The sequence below is a fragment of the Alexandromys fortis genome, unplaced genomic scaffold (assembly GCF_014885135.2).
Source record: "Alexandromys fortis isolate MF-2015 unplaced genomic scaffold, M_Fortis_MF-2015_v1.1 scaffold_296, whole genome shotgun sequence".
Taxonomy (NCBI): Eukaryota; Metazoa; Chordata; class Mammalia; order Rodentia; family Cricetidae; genus Alexandromys; species Alexandromys fortis.
In genome coordinates this window covers 258,201-275,091 of record NW_026068172.1, presented here as the reverse complement: position 1 = coordinate 275,091, position 16,891 = coordinate 258,201, and the positions used below count along the sequence as shown (strand labels likewise).

General features: G+C 50.6%; 1 protein-coding gene across 3 annotated transcripts in view; it reads left to right on the top strand.

Annotated features, from left to right (window-relative positions):
- The window catches only part of Nwd1 (NACHT and WD repeat domain containing 1), an 89,070-nt gene that overhangs the window by 54,861 nt on the left and 17,318 nt on the right, over positions 1–16,891 (top strand). For all 3 annotated transcript variants that reach the window (XM_050128402.1, XM_050128401.1, XM_050128400.1), the window contains 6 exons: positions 283–405; positions 3,339–3,547; positions 6,364–6,636; positions 9,535–9,625; positions 13,910–14,064; positions 15,725–16,001. In XM_050128402.1, the coding sequence (XP_049984359.1) occupies positions 283–405; positions 3,339–3,547; positions 6,364–6,636; positions 9,535–9,625; positions 13,910–14,064; positions 15,725–16,001 (1,128 nt within the window). The remainder of the gene's footprint in view (positions 1–282; positions 406–3,338; positions 3,548–6,363; positions 6,637–9,534; positions 9,626–13,909; positions 14,065–15,724; positions 16,002–16,891) is intronic.

The window sequence follows — 16,891 nt, the reverse complement described above, 5'->3', positions numbered from 1 at the left end:
CTGCAGGGGTCACCAGGTCCTCACTGTCTCTTTGTGTGTCTGCAGGGGTCACCAAGTCCTCTCTGTCCCCTTTGGGTGTCTGTAGGGGTCACCAGGTCCTCACTGTCTCTTTGTGTGTCTGCAGGGGTCACCAAGTCCTCTCTGTCCCCTTTGGGTGTTTGCAGGGGTCACCAGGTCCTCACCATCCCTTTGTGTGTTTGCAGGGGTCACCAGGTCCTCACCAACCCCTTTGTGTGTCTTCAGGGATCACCAGGTCCTCTCTGTCCCTTTGTGTGTCTGCAGGGGTCACTGCCATAGCATGGAGCCTGGAAGAGAAGCTGCTGGTGGTGGGCACCCAAGATGGCTCCATGGTAGTGTGGGATGTGGAGGAACAGCAGGTGGTCCACGTTCTAACAGGACACACAGGTGATGCGTGGGAAGCAGGGTGGCTGCACATTGTCCCCAGAGTGACTTCACCCTCACCCACTTATGTCCTTATGCGGAGACTGTATCAGTCAGCTAGAACTGTGCAACAAACAATTCGCTGCCTCACACACAGTGGCCGCAAACAAGCTTTTTATTAAAAAACATATAATGGAGGGCAGGGGCCAGAAAGATTGGCTCCGTGGTTAGGAGTGCTTCTCAGTCTTCCAAGGATACACGTTCACCCATGTTGGGCGGCTCACAGCTGTCTGTAACTCCACCTCCAGGATATCCAATACCTCCTGGCTTCTTCAGGCACCTGCAGACACAAAGACAGACAGACAGACAGACAGACATGCACATAAATGAAAATCTTAACACTGTCTCAGGGAGGGGCACTGCTGGTGAGAGGGCTGAGCAGGTAAAGATACTCGGATATATGCCTGGTGAACTGAGTTCAAATCCTGCAGCCCATGTGGTAAAAGGAGAGCAACCTTCCAGGAGAAGTTGTCCTCTGACCTGCATATACACACACACAATTCTAAAAGGGCTGGGCGGTGATAGTGCACACCTTTAATTTCAGCACTCAGGAGGCAGAGGCAGGCAGATCTCTGTGAGTTCGAGGCCAGCCTGGTCTACAGAGCTAGTTCCAGGACAGGCTCCATAGCTACTGAGAAACCATTTCACACACACACACACACACACACACACACACACACACACACACACAATAAGCAAGCAAATAAACAAAAACCTAAAAAGCTAGACTCACAACCAAAAAAATATATGTATATAATGTAATGATTTCAGCCACACAAAGCTGATACTTCCAGGCTCTAAGGGGTCATGCAGGTGTAGACAAGCCCTCAGGCAGAAGTGTCTAATGGCCCCTGGGGATGTTAAAGGGCCCTGCGTGATCCACGTATGACTCAGCTAAGCCCTTGCACACATGTATGAGCCCCCCTCCACCCTCCCATCATCTGCCTTTGGCATAGACATGTCAACCCCATGTGCGCATGCACTAGGCAGCTTTTAAAAGCTGGACGCGCCATCTTCCTCCCTCTCTGTGCACACTGACTTCCCAGGCCTGTGCACACCCTCTAATAAACTCCTGAGTGCGTTTGTTATGTGTTCCATTGTTTCCTTCCCACTCGCGCCAGGTACTTTCATATAAAACTAAACCAAAGTTTTTTAGCAACTATTAACTGTGTAAGGATGTGTTTCATTGTAACATCTCATGTGTCACATCTATAACGGGTGACATCTAATCTTCGGATCACATTCACCTCCCTTTCCTGCCAGTCCCCTTCTCTTCCCAAGTACCCATCTCTACTTTCCTGTGTGTGGGTGGGGGCAGTGCACTTCACTGGGGTGCAGAAGCGGTGACCAGAGGAGCATGGGCTCCTCCCAAATGCCTCTTCCACTGAAGTAAACATCTCCCTCCCCATGAACTGCCTGAAAATCCTCAGGGGGAAATGGGCCCTGTGACCCCCTCCACTTCTGTCTTAGGGATTTTATTGCTGTGAAGAGAATCCCTGACCATGGCAACTCTTATAAAGGAAAACATTTAACTGAGGTGGTGGCTTAGAGTTCAGAGGTTCGGTTCATTATCACTGTGGCGGGGAGCATGGCCGAATGCAGGCAGATGTGGTACTGAAGGGGTAGCAGTCACACTGGGCAGTGTCCTGAGCATAGGAAACCTCCAAGTCCACTGCCACAGTGACGCACTTCCTCCAACAAAACCACACCTCCTAACAGTGCCACTCCCTACGAGATTCCAGGGGCCAACTACACACCCCCTATGACAGCCGGTGATGGTCCCTACCCTGCGCAGACCTTTTCAGGGTCACAGCAACTGTGAGCTTGTGAGAGGGACAGTTCTGTCACGGCCCGAAAGGCACCCACAATGCTCCAGTGCAGCTTCCAGATCCTACACTCTGTTCTCTTCCCGTCCCAATGAGCCTATCTCTGAGCTTTGTGGGGGACTGATATACATGACCCATTTTGAGGGGCAATCACTTGGCAATCACTTTATTCTCACCAGCCACTTCTTCTGAGGGTTGCTAACTCAGGCAGGCTGTGCAGGGTTCTTCAGGCCCCGCCCAGCTGACAAACACCGATACCCCATCATAATCGCATGGGGGAGGTGGCTAGCTCACGGTGTTCTTGACTGAGCCTGTTGACGCCTTGAACTACAAAATTACCTTGTCAACAGTGTGCGGTGTGCGTCAGGAGAGTGGGTCACGTTGTCGACGGTGTGCGTTAGGAGAGGAATGGGTCATGTTGTCAAATGCAGTGATGGTGCATGCCTGTAGTCCTAGCTATCCGGAAACAGAGGTAATAGGACCTCTGTGAATTCAAGGCCAGCCTGGTCTATAGAGTGAGTTCCAGGACAACCAGGGCTACACAGAGAAACCCTGTTTTGAAAACCCACCACCACCACTAATAATAATAATAATAATAATAATAATAATAATAATAAATCTCTTTTTAAACGATGCTAAAATATGGTATAAATGCTGCTCAAGCTGGCAAGATAGTTCACTCGGTAAAGGCACTTACATCAAAAATCTGGTGACCTGAGTTTGATCTCCAGAACCAATGTAAATGTGGCTGAAGAGAAAGACTCTAGAAAGTTCTCTGACCTCCACATGCACCTGCATGGTAGAGGCATGTTTGCCATCCCCTCCCCTAACATCATATGTGCACACACAAAGATGATGGGTTTTTGTTGTTTTGTTTCTGTCCTGGAACTCACTCTGTAGACCAGGCTGGCCTTGAACTCACAGAGATCCTCCTGCCTCTGCCTCTGGAGTGCTGGGATCAAAGGTGTGCACCACCACCAGCCCCAGCAGTTGTTTAGATTTTTTAGCCTGAGGTAGAAACCAGGACAAACTGTCCCCCTAACATGCTCTCCCCCACTGTGCCCATCGCAGCTGAGGTGAGGTGCATTCGAGTGTTTGCCCTAGGGACTCTCGCCATCTCTGCATCAAAGGACCACACCCTGCGCCTGTGGAGCCTGCTCTCTGGTCAGGAGAAACTCACCATTTTGGACAGAGGCTCACCAACTTCCATAGAGCCTCAGAGCTGGGAGCTCCATGTGGATGAGATGAACAAAGTCGTATACTTGACATCTAGTGCAAAGGTAACAAACTGAGGTGTGTGTGTGTGTGTGTGTGTGGAGAGAGAGAGAGAGAGAGAGAGAGAGAGAGAGAGAGAGAGAGAGAGCAGTAGTGGCGGTACACAGCTAGAAACCCAGAACTTGGGAAGCAGAGGCAGGAGAATTGCTGAATGCCCCGGGCCATCTTGTTTGGCCTCTGTAAGAGCGTAGGTCCTGGGTAAAGCACCATAGAAGTATGGGGACCCGAGTTGGAACCCAGCACTCAAGTACAGCCAAGTGGGGGGCACACCGGTAACCTGTGCTGCGACAGCCTGGAGCTTGCTGGCCACCAGCACAGCCCAGCAGATGAACGAGGTGAGCGGCCTGGCAGGACGCCGCCACAGGCTTGCCACCAAGTCTGATGACGGGAATTCGGTCCCCCACCGGCACAGGATGTCATGAGATAATGGTGCGGGGGTGGCGTGTGAAGGTGTGTGGGTGTGTGTGGGCACACATGCTGTGGTGCGCACCCTGAAGCCAGAGAACAACTTGGGCATCAGTTCTTGCTGTCCTTCGGGTTTGAGGGTGAAATCTCTGCAGCTGCTGCCGTGAGCTCCAGGCTGGCTGGCCTGTGAGAATCTCAGAGATTAGCTCTCCACCTCCCTCAGGAGCAAAGGGACTACACACACACACACACACACACACACACACACACACACTGTGCCTGCTGTGTGTAGGCTTCACAGATTCAAGCTCGGGTCCTCTTCCTTACACGGCAAGTGCTCTACCCACTGAGCCATTTCTCTGGACTCCAGAATTTTCCTTTTGCTTTCTTCTTTGATGCTGGTTTATGCTGACATGTGATATTTGTGTCTGAGTACTTTGGTTTTTTATTTTATGTCTAGGGCTCTTTGGCCTGCATGTGTGTCTGTGCAGTATGCAAGCGCAGTCACGGAGGCCAGAAGAGGGTGTCGGACCCTCTGGGACTGGAGTTCCAGATAGTTGTGAACTGTCTGTCCTTTGGGTGCTGGGAACCGGACTCAGAGCTTCTGGACAAGCAGCCTGTGCTCTTACCCACTGAGTCCTGCTTTATAATCTCACTTAGTTCCAGACACATCTAGAACCCATGTCTCCCAGTGTGTCCGTCCTGGCATTCATAGCCCTGCCAACTGACAGGGAGGTAATGGAGATACACAGTCAGTTGTGGGCTGACTGTGCGGGCCTCCAGGGCTTGAGACCAAGGCCACCATTGGGTGTGTAACAAGTTCAAGGCCAGCTTGGGCTGCAAGAGCCTCCCACAAAGACAGGCTGAGGAGATGGCTCAGAGGATGATGCTGGTACGTGCCTGGCGAGCTCTGAGCAGATTCTCAGCACCACGTGCCATCTGAATGTGTGTGGGGGGGTGATCCATAAGTCAGGGCCGAGGAGCAGACTGGCAGACCTGACAAGTGGGTCCTGGGATCTCAGGGACAGCTTAATCAGTGAGCTCCAGTTCCAGGGTCCGCCTTGTTCACTCCGAAAGGTTCCTGTTGAATGTGGAGTGTATTGATTTGTCTGCATAGCCAGCTTTCTCTGTGGTCCTCTGATTCTGCCTCCCAAGGGCTGGGTGACAGCAGCAGCTGCACCTGCCTGGCCTTTCCATAGGTGCTGGGGCCTGAAATCCAGTCCCAGGCTTGGCCAGCAAGCTCTGTGCCTGCTGGCTGTCTTCCAGACCTCAGCATCTTTTCATTTGTTTTTTGAGACAGGATCTTGCTGTACAGCCTCAAACTTGTGGCAGCTCTCCTGCCTCGGCTTCCAAAGTGTGAAAGCTGGCTTTAACAACAATATTTTTTTTCTTTATTTTACTTTTTGGTTTTTTTGAGAAAGGATTTCTCTGTGTAGCCCTGGCTCCTGGAACTCACTCTGTAGCTGGAACTCACTCTGTAGACCAGGCTGGTCTTGAACTCACAGAGATCTACCCCCCCAAGTGCTGGGATTAAAGGCGTGCGCCACCATGGCCCAGCAGACATCAATATCTTTTGTTTTGTTTTGTTTTGTTTTTCGAGACAGGGTTTCTCTGTAGCTTTGGTGCCTGTCCTGGAACTAGCTCTTGTAGACCAGGCTGGCCTTGAACTCCCAGAGATCCGCCTGCCTCTGCCTCCCGAATTAAAGGCGTGCGTGTGCCGCCTGGCTTGACATCAATATTTTAACATTTATTTACGGTATGTGTGCATGTGTGGCCCATGTGGAGGTCAGAGGAAAAACCAGGGGAGTTGGTTCTCTCCTCTACCCTGTGGGTCCCAGGGCTTGAACTCCGGTCATCAGACTTAACTACAAGCCCCTCCACTTGGTAAACCATCTCATAGGCTCCGTGACCCATATTTTACAACAAGGGCACACTTATAGCAGATGAGAACAGTCTTGACTCCTGTCAGCTGGAACTGACACCTTGTCCTGTAACATGAGGGCCTGCTCGTTGGGGTTTCTGTCCTGCCCAGTTCCCACAGCTGGTAAGACCCCAAAGAAAATCACACAGAGTCTATATTAATGATAAAACTGATTGGCCCATTAGCTCAGGCTTCGTATTAGCTCTTATAACTTACATTAACCCATTATTCTTATCTTGCTTGGGAATCTTCCTTCTAATTTTTAAAAATTTATTCTTTTTGTTTGCTTGTTTTTGTTTTGTTTTTAGAGATTGCCTCTCTCGCTGCTCAGACTGACCTTAAGCTCCTCATGTAGTTAAGGTGACACTGATCCTCCTGCCTCAGCTCCCCATGTGTTGGGATAACACACACCATACCCGCTTTATGTGAGTCTGGGTCCCAGCCTATGTCTCCCACTGATGCTGATGTTTCTCTTGCTTTTCACGGCTCCACTAGATCAGCGTGTGGAATCTGGAAACCGCAAAGCTGGTTTTCTGTATCCCAGGATATGCGTCTGACCCCTGGGCCTGCGTGGCGGTGCTGGCCACTCGGGGTGTGCTGCTCTCTGTGTCCAAGGGCGGTCAAGTCAGTCTGTGGGACTCAGCCACGGGAAAGCTGCAGGAGAAACACCAGCTTTCCAGCATCAAAGAGGAGACACCCACCTGTGCCGTCTCTATCCAGACACGGGCAAAGCTGGTCACTGGCTTCAGCAGTGGCTCCATCGTCCTGGTAAGCGATTTTCCCACTCAAGCATGAGAACATGAACTCAGATATTCAGCACCCACATAAAGCCAGATGTGGGCCCCAAATGTGTGTTCCTGCCCTGGGGAGGCAGAGTCAGGAGAATCCATAGGGCACCTGGGTCAGGCAATCTGGTGGAATCTGTGAGTTCCAGGTTCAACAAAAGATCCCACCTCAAGGAATAAAGTGGAGGGGCTGGAGAGATGGCTCAGCAGTTAAGAGCACCAGCTGCTCTTCCAGAGGACCCGGGTTCAGTTCCCAGCACCCACATGGCAGCTCACACCTGTTTGTAAATCCAGTTTCAGAGGATCCAACACCTTTACACAGGATATATGTACAGGCAAAATACAAATGTACTTGAAAGAAAAATAAATTATTTTTAGAAAAAGAGCACTGACTGCTCTTGCAGAGAACCCAGGTTCAATTCCTAGCACACACATGTTGGCCAATACCTGTCTGTAACTCCAGTTCCAGGGTGTCTGACGTCCCCCTCGACCTCTGTGAGCATGCATGTGGTACATGTAGACACATGTAGACATGCACCCGTACACATGAAATAAAATAATTTAAAAAATAAGGTGGAGTGGTAGAGGAGAGACACTGAGGTTGACCTCTGACCTCTGTGCACACCCCAGGTAGTGCACAGATGTCCTGGAACTTGGGAGGAACAATGGTGCCTTTTACCTTTTTTGGCTGTTGGGTTCCCATTCCTGTTGCTGTGCTGAAACTCTGACAAGAACAACTTGGGGAGAAATAGGCTTAATCAGCTCTCGGTTCCAGGTTACAGTATGAGTCAAGATGGTGACTCCATCCACAGTCTGATCAAGGAGCACAGAGGCTTGGGTGCCAGTTCTAGGCTCCCTCTCTTCACCCAGGCCAGAGCCCAGCCCCTAACAAGGTTGAGTCTTCACACAGCTGGTAACATGATGAAGACAGCTGCCTCAGCTGCTTCAGACTTCCCAATCCTGATAATCCCTTACTGATGCTCCTCCCTGGGTTTTTCACGGTGTCAACATGCTGTTAAAGTTGTCACAAGGGTTGGAGACCTGGCTGTACGGTTAAGAGCACTGGCTGCTTTTGCAGAGGCCCAGTTCAATTCCTAGATCTACACTGGCTAGATCACCACCTCTAAACCCAGAACCAGTGGCTCCAGCGCCCTCTTCTGGCCTCTGCATGCATCTGTGCCTGGTTTTTCAAGACTGATTTTTCTGTGTAGCCCTGGTTGTCCTGGAACTCACTTTGTAGACCAGGCAGGCCTCAAACTCACAGAGATTAGCCTGTCTTTTCCTCCCCAGTGCTTGGATTAAAGGTGTGCACCACCATTCCTGGATATAAGCAAAACTCTTATAAAACAGAACAAAAGCAACAGCAAAACCCTAATCCTAACATTGAAGGCTCTGTGAGCCGTCCCCACAGAGCTGTCCCTCAGCACATCTGTCCCTCAGCAGAGCTGTCCCTCAACAGAGCTGTCCCCACAGAGCTTGGGCAAGTCCCTGCTCCAGGCTGCAGCAGATGTCCATCTGTCCCTCATGGGCTCATGTGTTTAAAAACTTGGTCCCTAGCTGTTGGTGCCGCATTGCAAGTTAGTGGGACCTTTTGCACGTGGGGCACAGCTAGCTACAAGCCTGTCACTGGGAGTGGGCTGGAAAGAGTCAGCTTCTTCCAGTTCTGGCTGGCGCTTCCTGCTTCCTGATCCCTCAGGAAGCTCAGACACTATCCAGGGCGGCCAGGCCTTCCTCTCTATGAAGGGGTGTGACCTGGAACTGGAATCCAAGATAAATCCTGCTTCCCTCTGTTAGAGCCCAGGCCAGCATTCTCGGTGTGGGGAGGTGAACACACACAGGCACGCAGTTGCATCTAAAGAGTGGGCGTGGATGGGAGGACAACAGAGGTTATACAAGGAGCTAATGTAGCAGCAATGTCTGCTGTCCTAACAACTGGAGATCTCTGTGAGTTCAAAGCCAGCCTGGTCTACATAGTGAGTTCCACAGCCAGGACTACACAGTGAGACCATGTCTCAAGATAAATAGAAATAATTTTTAAAAAGAAAGAACGAGACCGGGCGGTGGTGGCGCACACCTTTAATCCCAGCACTCGGGAGGCAGAGGCAGGTGGATCTCTGTGAGTTCGAGCCAGCCTTGTCTACAAGAGCTAATTCCAGGACAGGCTCCAAAGCTACAGAGAAAACCTGCCTCAAAAATCCAAAAAAAAAAAAAAAAAAAAAAAAAAGGAAAAGGAAAAGAAAAGAAAGTACATAGTGGTGCACACCTTTAATCCCAGCACTAGGGAAGCAGAGGTAAGCAAATCTCTGTGAATTCAAGGTCTACAGAGAGAATTTCAGGATAGCCAGAGCTACACATTGAGGCCCTGTCCAGGGACTGAGCAGGATAGAAAAAAAAAAAAGTTTCCTCACGGCTGGGAGATCTGAGTCTTAACAGCAGGTGCAGGCCACATCACATCAGTCAGCTGGTTTTGAGATGGCCTTGTATAGTCCAGGCTGGCTTGAACTCTGTGCAGTCCTGCCTCCTTCTCCTCCAGGCTGGAATGACAGACATGGGTCACTCTGCCTCATTTATTCCAAACACATTTCTATCTCATTGAGCTCCACGGTTCCTTCAGGGCCAAAAAGTCCAGTAGGTTCCCCATGCCTGCGCAGCAGCAACCACATCATCACAGCGGTTACTGTGCTAAGGTCACACACTGGGAAACGGTTTCTACACACTCTAGCCCTTCATCCTGGAGAGTGTGGCCTGAGGTTACCTTTTGTCCAATAGGGAAACTGAGGCACTGGGGGGCTAAGGAACTCTTCAGTGTGACAGAGCCAGCTTGGGGTGGGGTGAGTCGCATCCCGGTTCAGAAGCTTGACTCTCATGTTCCACTGTGCAGGTTTCCTCAGGAGAAGACAGGTTGCTGGAGAAGCTTCCAGAAGCTGTGGGATTCCTGGTGGTGTCTGAAGATGATTCCGTTCTTGCAGCAGGTAGCTTTCGCCTCTCGTTGAGTGTAGAGAAGGGAAGTAAAATCTGGCTGGAGGCTGGGTGCCTGGCTCCCAGGTAGAATGAGGCACTGGTACTTCTCCCGTGTCTCCCCATACCCTTCTTCCTTCCCAACTGTGCCCACCATTATCTCTCTACTTCCTCGTTTTATAAAATATTGTTACATTTTGTGTATATATGTGTGTGTCCTCGCACATGTATGCATGTATGTGTGCATGTGTGTATGTACATGCATTCAATACATGTACGTGTGTGTGCACGTGTATACGCATGTGGGTATGTGTGTATGTATGTGTGCATGCTAGTGTATGCATGTGTCTGAGTGCATGTGTGTGCTTTTGTGTAGTGTGTGTGTGTGTTGTGTATGTGAGCGTGCGTGTGTATGCAGATGTGAGGGCAAAGGAGGATATGTACCAGTGGGCTCTCTCCTTCCAGTCCTGGCATTTGAACTTATGTCGTTGGGCCAATCAGCAGGAGCCTTTTCCCACTGAATCATTGTGTAGTGTTCTGTCTACTTTGAAGTCAAGACTTTTAGCTTCCCCATGTGAGTGAGAGTGAGCCCCGTCTGTCTCCATGTCTGATCATTCCACTCAGCAAGAAGCCATTAGCTCTGCTCACGTTCCCATGAGTGAGGGGATTCTAAGGGTTCTGTCACCCATCGTATGCTGTATCCACCATGCATGCCTCCACCTACATACAACACACAGACCTGTACTGTGCCCACCACACACCTGTAACATAGAAGCATGTGTCCCACCATATACCTTACACACGTACCCCTCTACATTACACAAATCTTTAACCACCATGCGTCATACACACCTGTAATCACCTCTTGAGATTTTAAATGTTTTTATTATCTTTAGTTGTATGTGTGATAGGTGTGGGTACCCAATGAGGCAATATGCAACAGAACCCCTGGAAATGGACTGACAGATAGTTGTGAGCCACCATCTGGGTGATGGGAACTGGACCTAAGTCCTCTGCAAGAGCAGCAAGTTCCACTAAGTATTAAACCATGCTCTAGTCCCAGTAAAAAGCTTTTAATCAATTGTGATTATTTAAATTAATATATGGTTAATATATTAATATTAATATAATAGTTAATAAATTTGAGTGAATATTCAATTTGTTTTAAATCAACCCATATTAATCACACAGATTATTTTACTTAATATGCCCAAATATTTAACATTAAAATCAATATAAATATTATGAATGAGTGATTTCTCTGTTATTGTACCAAGTTTTCAGAATACCAGTTAAGACACGAGCCGCTCCTCCAGAGGCCCCAGGTCTGGTTCCCAGCACATCCAAGGACAGGCAGTGCCCACCCTTGTGTAACTTCAGTCCCAAGGGCCCCAAAGCCCCCCTGCCCTCTACGGGCTCAGCTCTCAGAGGCAGGCTCATGTGGCACACACACGTGCACCGCAAAACACACTGGCGCAGAGAAAGGAGAGGGACAGCCGTGGGTTCCAAGCGGCCCTCTGAGAGCCGTCAGGCCTGCCTGCCTGTGACATGGACCCATCTTGACAAGGAAGGAGGTGACCCATGAGCCAGACTGATCCAGGCCCCGGCATGGGAACACTCAGAGCGTGCCTAGCTGGTTTGGGAGATGGTGTGTCCAGAAGCCAGGGAGGGAGGGCTCTGACTGGCTTCTCCATTCTCAGCCTGAAGGAACCAGCCACTGCAGTTGGAACTGTCTGACCCTGACTTGGGTCACATCTGCAGTTTTTCAAAAGTTATTGTTTCATGAGCAGAATTGTGGGGTGCTGTCCCCAAGAGTTTGGAGAAAGCAGCAGCTGTCCCTCCTCTGTCCACTCCTGTGACTCTAGCAGGACGATCCCAGGGCCTCCAGGTCAGTCCGCCTAGCCAACCGTGGGCCCTAGGCCTGAGAGAGACCTTGTCTCAAAACGTGAGGTGGGCCCATAAGTGGTTCTGTGGGTAAAGTGCTCGATGGACAAGTACAAGGCATTGAATTTGGATTTCCAGCACATACACCAGCTGGGCACGGAGACAGCCATCTGTAGCCGCGGGCAGATGCTGGGAGTTCAGTGTCCTAGCCAAGATGCCAAGCTCCCTCAAAAGCAATTGATGACAACATTGACAGCAACCTCTGACCTTGGAATAGGTGCATGTAACAACACATGCACACATGTGTGAGGGGGGTCCCACATACATACACACGCATAATCTGCAAAGGAAAGAGCATAGGCAGTGTCCCCCAGTGGTGCCAGGAGACTTGTGACATGAGGCACAGTGTGTGGTGTACCCCCAAGCCCTGATAGTAAATTTGCCAGGAGCTGGACACACTGGCATTGTTGACAGCCCAAGAGGCTGACCTTGGTCTCCAGCCCCTCCTAAGATGCCTGTCCAAAACTCCCCCAGGAACTCACTTTGTTACTTTGAAAAACACAGAGATAAAGAAAGAACATGGTTATCAGGAAGGAAGCTCCATGGGTTGAGAGGCCTTGTCCCCAGAACCAGGCCAGGGCGACAGAGTGTGGGCACAGGGCTTAGGCCCTATGGTGTGCCCTATGGTGCTGACTGGTTGACGTGTGTGTGTGTGTGTGTGTGTAGAGTGGTGCTTGTGAGTTCAGAGTACAACTTCAGGGAGTCCGTTCCCTTCCTCTACCATGTGAGTCCCGGGATGGAACCCAGATTACTAGGTTTGGTGGCAAGCACCTTTAACTGCTGAGCCATCGCCCTGGCCCCAAAGAGTCGTTTATTTAGTGTCCAAGATTAGTCCACAAGTGCAGAAAACATCATGGTGTGCTTCATCAGTTAGAATCCTGGAACATTTTCTCCTGGGGGGCAGCATTCAAGGACCCTAGAATACAAAGAACTCCACAGAGGGTGTGGAGAGGCAAGAGACAGACTTGGAGCTAAGACTGGGGCTCCACGGCTAGAATGTTTGGACTCAGTTGATATAGTACTCATAGCTCAGGGAGCTCGTGGCTCAGCGGGTAGAGTGTGGCTTGGTCAGTAGAGAGCTCGTGGCTCAGTGGGTGGAGTGCTTGCCTAGCAAGCCTAAGGTCCTGGCTTCCATTCCCAGCACCACACAAACTAGGCATAGTGATACCTTCCTGTCATCCCAGCACTTGGAAGGTAGAGGTAGGAAGATTGGGAGTTCAGAATCATCCTTAGCTACATAGTGAGTTGAAGCCAGCCTGAGCTACAACTTAAAATCAACCTCAGGTTTCCAGCTGGCTCAGCTTGGTCTGGGAGTTCAGGGAGGATGAGCCTGAGGCACGCATTGGGGAATCCCACAGTGAAGCCTTCACATGGTGTCACTGCTGTGCATGTACATGCATGCGTGTGCGTGCGTGCATGTGTGTGCATGCATGTGTGCATATGTGCATGTGCGCGCATGTGTGTGTTTGCAGTTGTAGCAACTATCCTCAGTGGTATGCGTGTGCTGACTCTGCTGGCCCATGACAGCCTTGGAGCCCACACCGTTGGTGTCCTTATGCATACATGGGTGAACGAGGGCTGAGTAGATGGTTCGTTGGGTCAGAACATCTGCTGTGCAAGCATGAACAGGAGTGTTCATGTCCCCAGCATGGAAACACTGGGGGATAGTGCATGTGTGCAACTCCAGTGCTGTGGGGAGTGGAGGCAGGAGGCCAGCCGGACTTGCTGGCTTCTGGCCAAGTTCCAGGCACAGCGAGATAGTGGGCAGCGATTGAGAAGAGCCCAGTGGCCTTCTGTGTCCTCTGAAAGTGCATAGACAGGGATGCACGTGCACACGCACTGAGGACGGGGAAAGTGGGGTCCGTGAGAGTCCAGTGGATAAAGGTGGTAGCTGCCAGACCTGCTGGCCTGAGTTTGGTCCCTGGAACGCACATGGTAGGACAGATCCGACTTCCTCGAGTGTCCTCTGGCCTCCTTTCCTCATGTGTGCACCATAGCGAATCGTGTGTAATCGTACACACGTGCACACACACATACAACAAAGAATAGAATAGAACAGAACAACCTTTTTGATGCAAGGAAAGTAAATGATGTGGTGGCTCCAGGGACAAATGCCTCCCATGGTCTGGGATCTGAGGAAACTCAGTGTGTCCTGACAATAGAGAACTTCACTAGTTTCTCGACAGCTCCTTGACTGTCACCTCCAACACACATCTGCTGTTCAGGGTGGGGCCATGCCCCCTCTGGCCTCGGGACAGCCTTCCCCTGGGACACCGTAGGTGCTCGGAGAAGACTCCATGGGTTGGGTAACAGCTCCACCAGGCTCAGGGGTCTGACTGGGCTCTGCTACACAGGCTTCGGAAGATGTGTGCGGATTTTCTTAGCCGACTCTCAGGGCTTCCACCGGTTCATGGCCACGGATCTGGAACATGAGGACATGGTAGAGACAGCAGCTGTGGGTCCTGAGAACAACATGATCATCACAGGCTCCCGGGATGCACTCATCCAGGTGAGGGCGGACCCAGGACCCTGACCTCAGAGCATCGGATCCCCAATGCCTGCTAAGTTCATATACACAGAAAACAGATGAGCTCAGACCTAGACAGAGGTGTTTAGTGGGATGGTGTGGGGTGCTGGTATTTTGTGCTCAGACTTGGAATGTTCCCCAAAGCAGGCAGCATTCCCTGTCTGACCTTAGCATTCAAGATAGTGTTCTTCAGGGCCACAGGAGAGAAAAATTCTCAGCAGCCAGCACAGGCGAGACTGGCAAGGTAGGGACTTTGAGTTTTCCAACATCTTGGTCTTATGACCTCTCTACAATCTTAGAGGTTCTTGAGGACCCAATAGAATTTATTTATGTAGAAACACATATTTATTTATTATAGGCAGTATACATATATGCCAATGTCAGGGATGCATTTTCTGTTACCGTAAGAAAATACCTGGGGCTGGGAACTATATATAAAAAAGGTCTGCCTAGCTCACGGTATTCAGAAGTTGACTAACTGCAGAGAATGTCACCAGTTCTGATGAGCCTTCCTTGTCCATAGCACATCTGTGCAAACAGTGTGAACCTGTGTGAGGGGCGATCACAATTAGGGATGGGAGGCCAGACCTGCCTGCATAAAAGTCCCATTTGAGTTCTGTAACAACTGCTTCCCCTCCCCTCATTTTGGAGACAGGGTCTCTAGCTCAGGTTACCCTTGAACTGGATATGGAGCCAAGGATGATCCTGGAGTTTTGCTTTCCCACCTTCTGCCTTCTTCGATTTACAGATGTGCACAACCACAGCCAGCTACTTAGTTACGTCCAAGGACCGCATCGCCTCCCACTAGGCTCCACCTCTTAAGTCCCATCACCTCTCATGCCACCCCACCACCCCCAAGACCGAGCCTCCCATCCTTGAGCCCTTAGGAAACCACACTCGAGTGAGGAGATGAAGCCCAGCCTGTCTCAGCTACATGGAAAGTTGATGGCTGGTCTGGGCAATGTGAGACCTTGTCTCAAATAGAAAAAGGGGGGCAATTCAAGAACACACAGCCATGAATTCACCAGGATGTGTTCACATGATGCCATAGTTTTATCACTGTTCTTGTTATTTTATGTGTATGAGCATCTTGTACCATGTGCGTGCCCGGTGCCCTCGGAGACAGTAGAGTTTGGATCCTCTGGAGCTGAAGTTACAGATGGCTATGAGTTGCCATGTAGGTGCTGGGCATTGAACCGGGATCTTCTGCAAGAGCACTGGGTATTCATAACAGTTGAGCCATCTCCTCAGATCACATGGTGGCTTCCTAAAACACCACACATGCACACACACGCACACACATGCACACACACACGCGCACACACACATCTGCACATGTGCACATATGCATGTATCCTACGATCTCACTCATTCAGCTCTTGCAGAATTCTGCCGCTTACCCAGGAGGACAGGCCATGCTGTAGGATTACTCTGAAGATAGTTCACTGCTGCAGACCAGAGAGGCCCGCATGGTGTCTCCTGGGGTCCCCAGGGCATACTATGAGAATGCTGGGGCCCTGGAAAGTCTTCAGCAGCCAGGATGGGTGACGACTCTGGAGCCAAAGCCTCCACGTTCAGCAGAGGCAGGTGCACAGCCGAAGCATGTCCCTGGGCAGACCCATTCTTCTGTTCTCTTCCTCAGGTGTGGAGTCTGTCAGAACAGGGGACCCTGCTGGACGTCCTGGAGGGCGTGGGAGCCCCTGCAAGCCTGCTGGTCCGGGGCGGGATTCTGGTAGCGTCTGCTTCCTCAAAGTCTTCGTCTGTGAAAATCTGGGATCTCGGGTCCACTCAGAAGCCAAGGCCTCCTGCTCCGTTTCTGGACCGCACGGGCCTAGCTGCGGTGTCCCATCACGGCAGCTACGTCTACTTCCCCAAGGTCGGGGACAAAAACAAAGTCACGATTTGGGATTTGGCAGAAGGTGTGTGAGAGATGACTAGCATCTGTGTGGTGAGTTCTGGACTTACTCTTCCAGGCGGAAGTCCAAGATGAGGCCAGGATTTGTCTCCGTTGGTAGAGTGCTTGTAGCTTAGTTGTGCAGTGTTTTTCTGGCATACGGGAAGCCCCAAGCTCTGTCCCCAACACCACAGAAACCATGTGTGCTGGCCATGGTTGGTAGTAAAAGCTAAAAGGACAGGAGTTTAAGATAAAACCACAAACTCTGGCTCATAAAGTAAACAAAGGGGACTGGAGGATGACTCAGTAGGCGAAGCACTTGCGGTGCAAGCATTCAGACCTAAGTTTGGATCCCCCCCCCCCCATATGAGTGCTGGGTTCTAATTCCAGCAGCTGGAAGGCAGGTCCCCAGAGCAAGCTGGCTCTAGGTTCAATCCTGCCTCAGTGAATGGATGGATGGAAAGCAACTGAAGGAGACTGCTGGCCTCAGTCTTGTCCTACACACACGCCTTCACCTACACATGCCTCCACACGCACGTGGACATGCATGCACCTGCAGCTGTGCTCATGTGAACATGCACACGCCACATACACATGTGCAAAGAGGTTGAAGAGCATGTGAATAAACGGCACTCAACCTTGATGTGCACACATGAACATGGACACAGAGACGCACAGACATGCATGACAAGGCTAGAGGTGCTGGAGGGGCCGAGGGCTGTGCACTTCTGGTTCACAGATGCGTTTGCTATGACTGTGCAGGATTGACCCAATAAGGCAATGCTCTCATCTTTGGTTTTTCTTTAAATAAGGCACTACCCCTCTTCTGAGGGATTCACCCCAGAAATCTAATCAACTCCCAAGCCTGCACCTCCCAAAACCATCATGAAGATGGAATTTCATATATATATATAT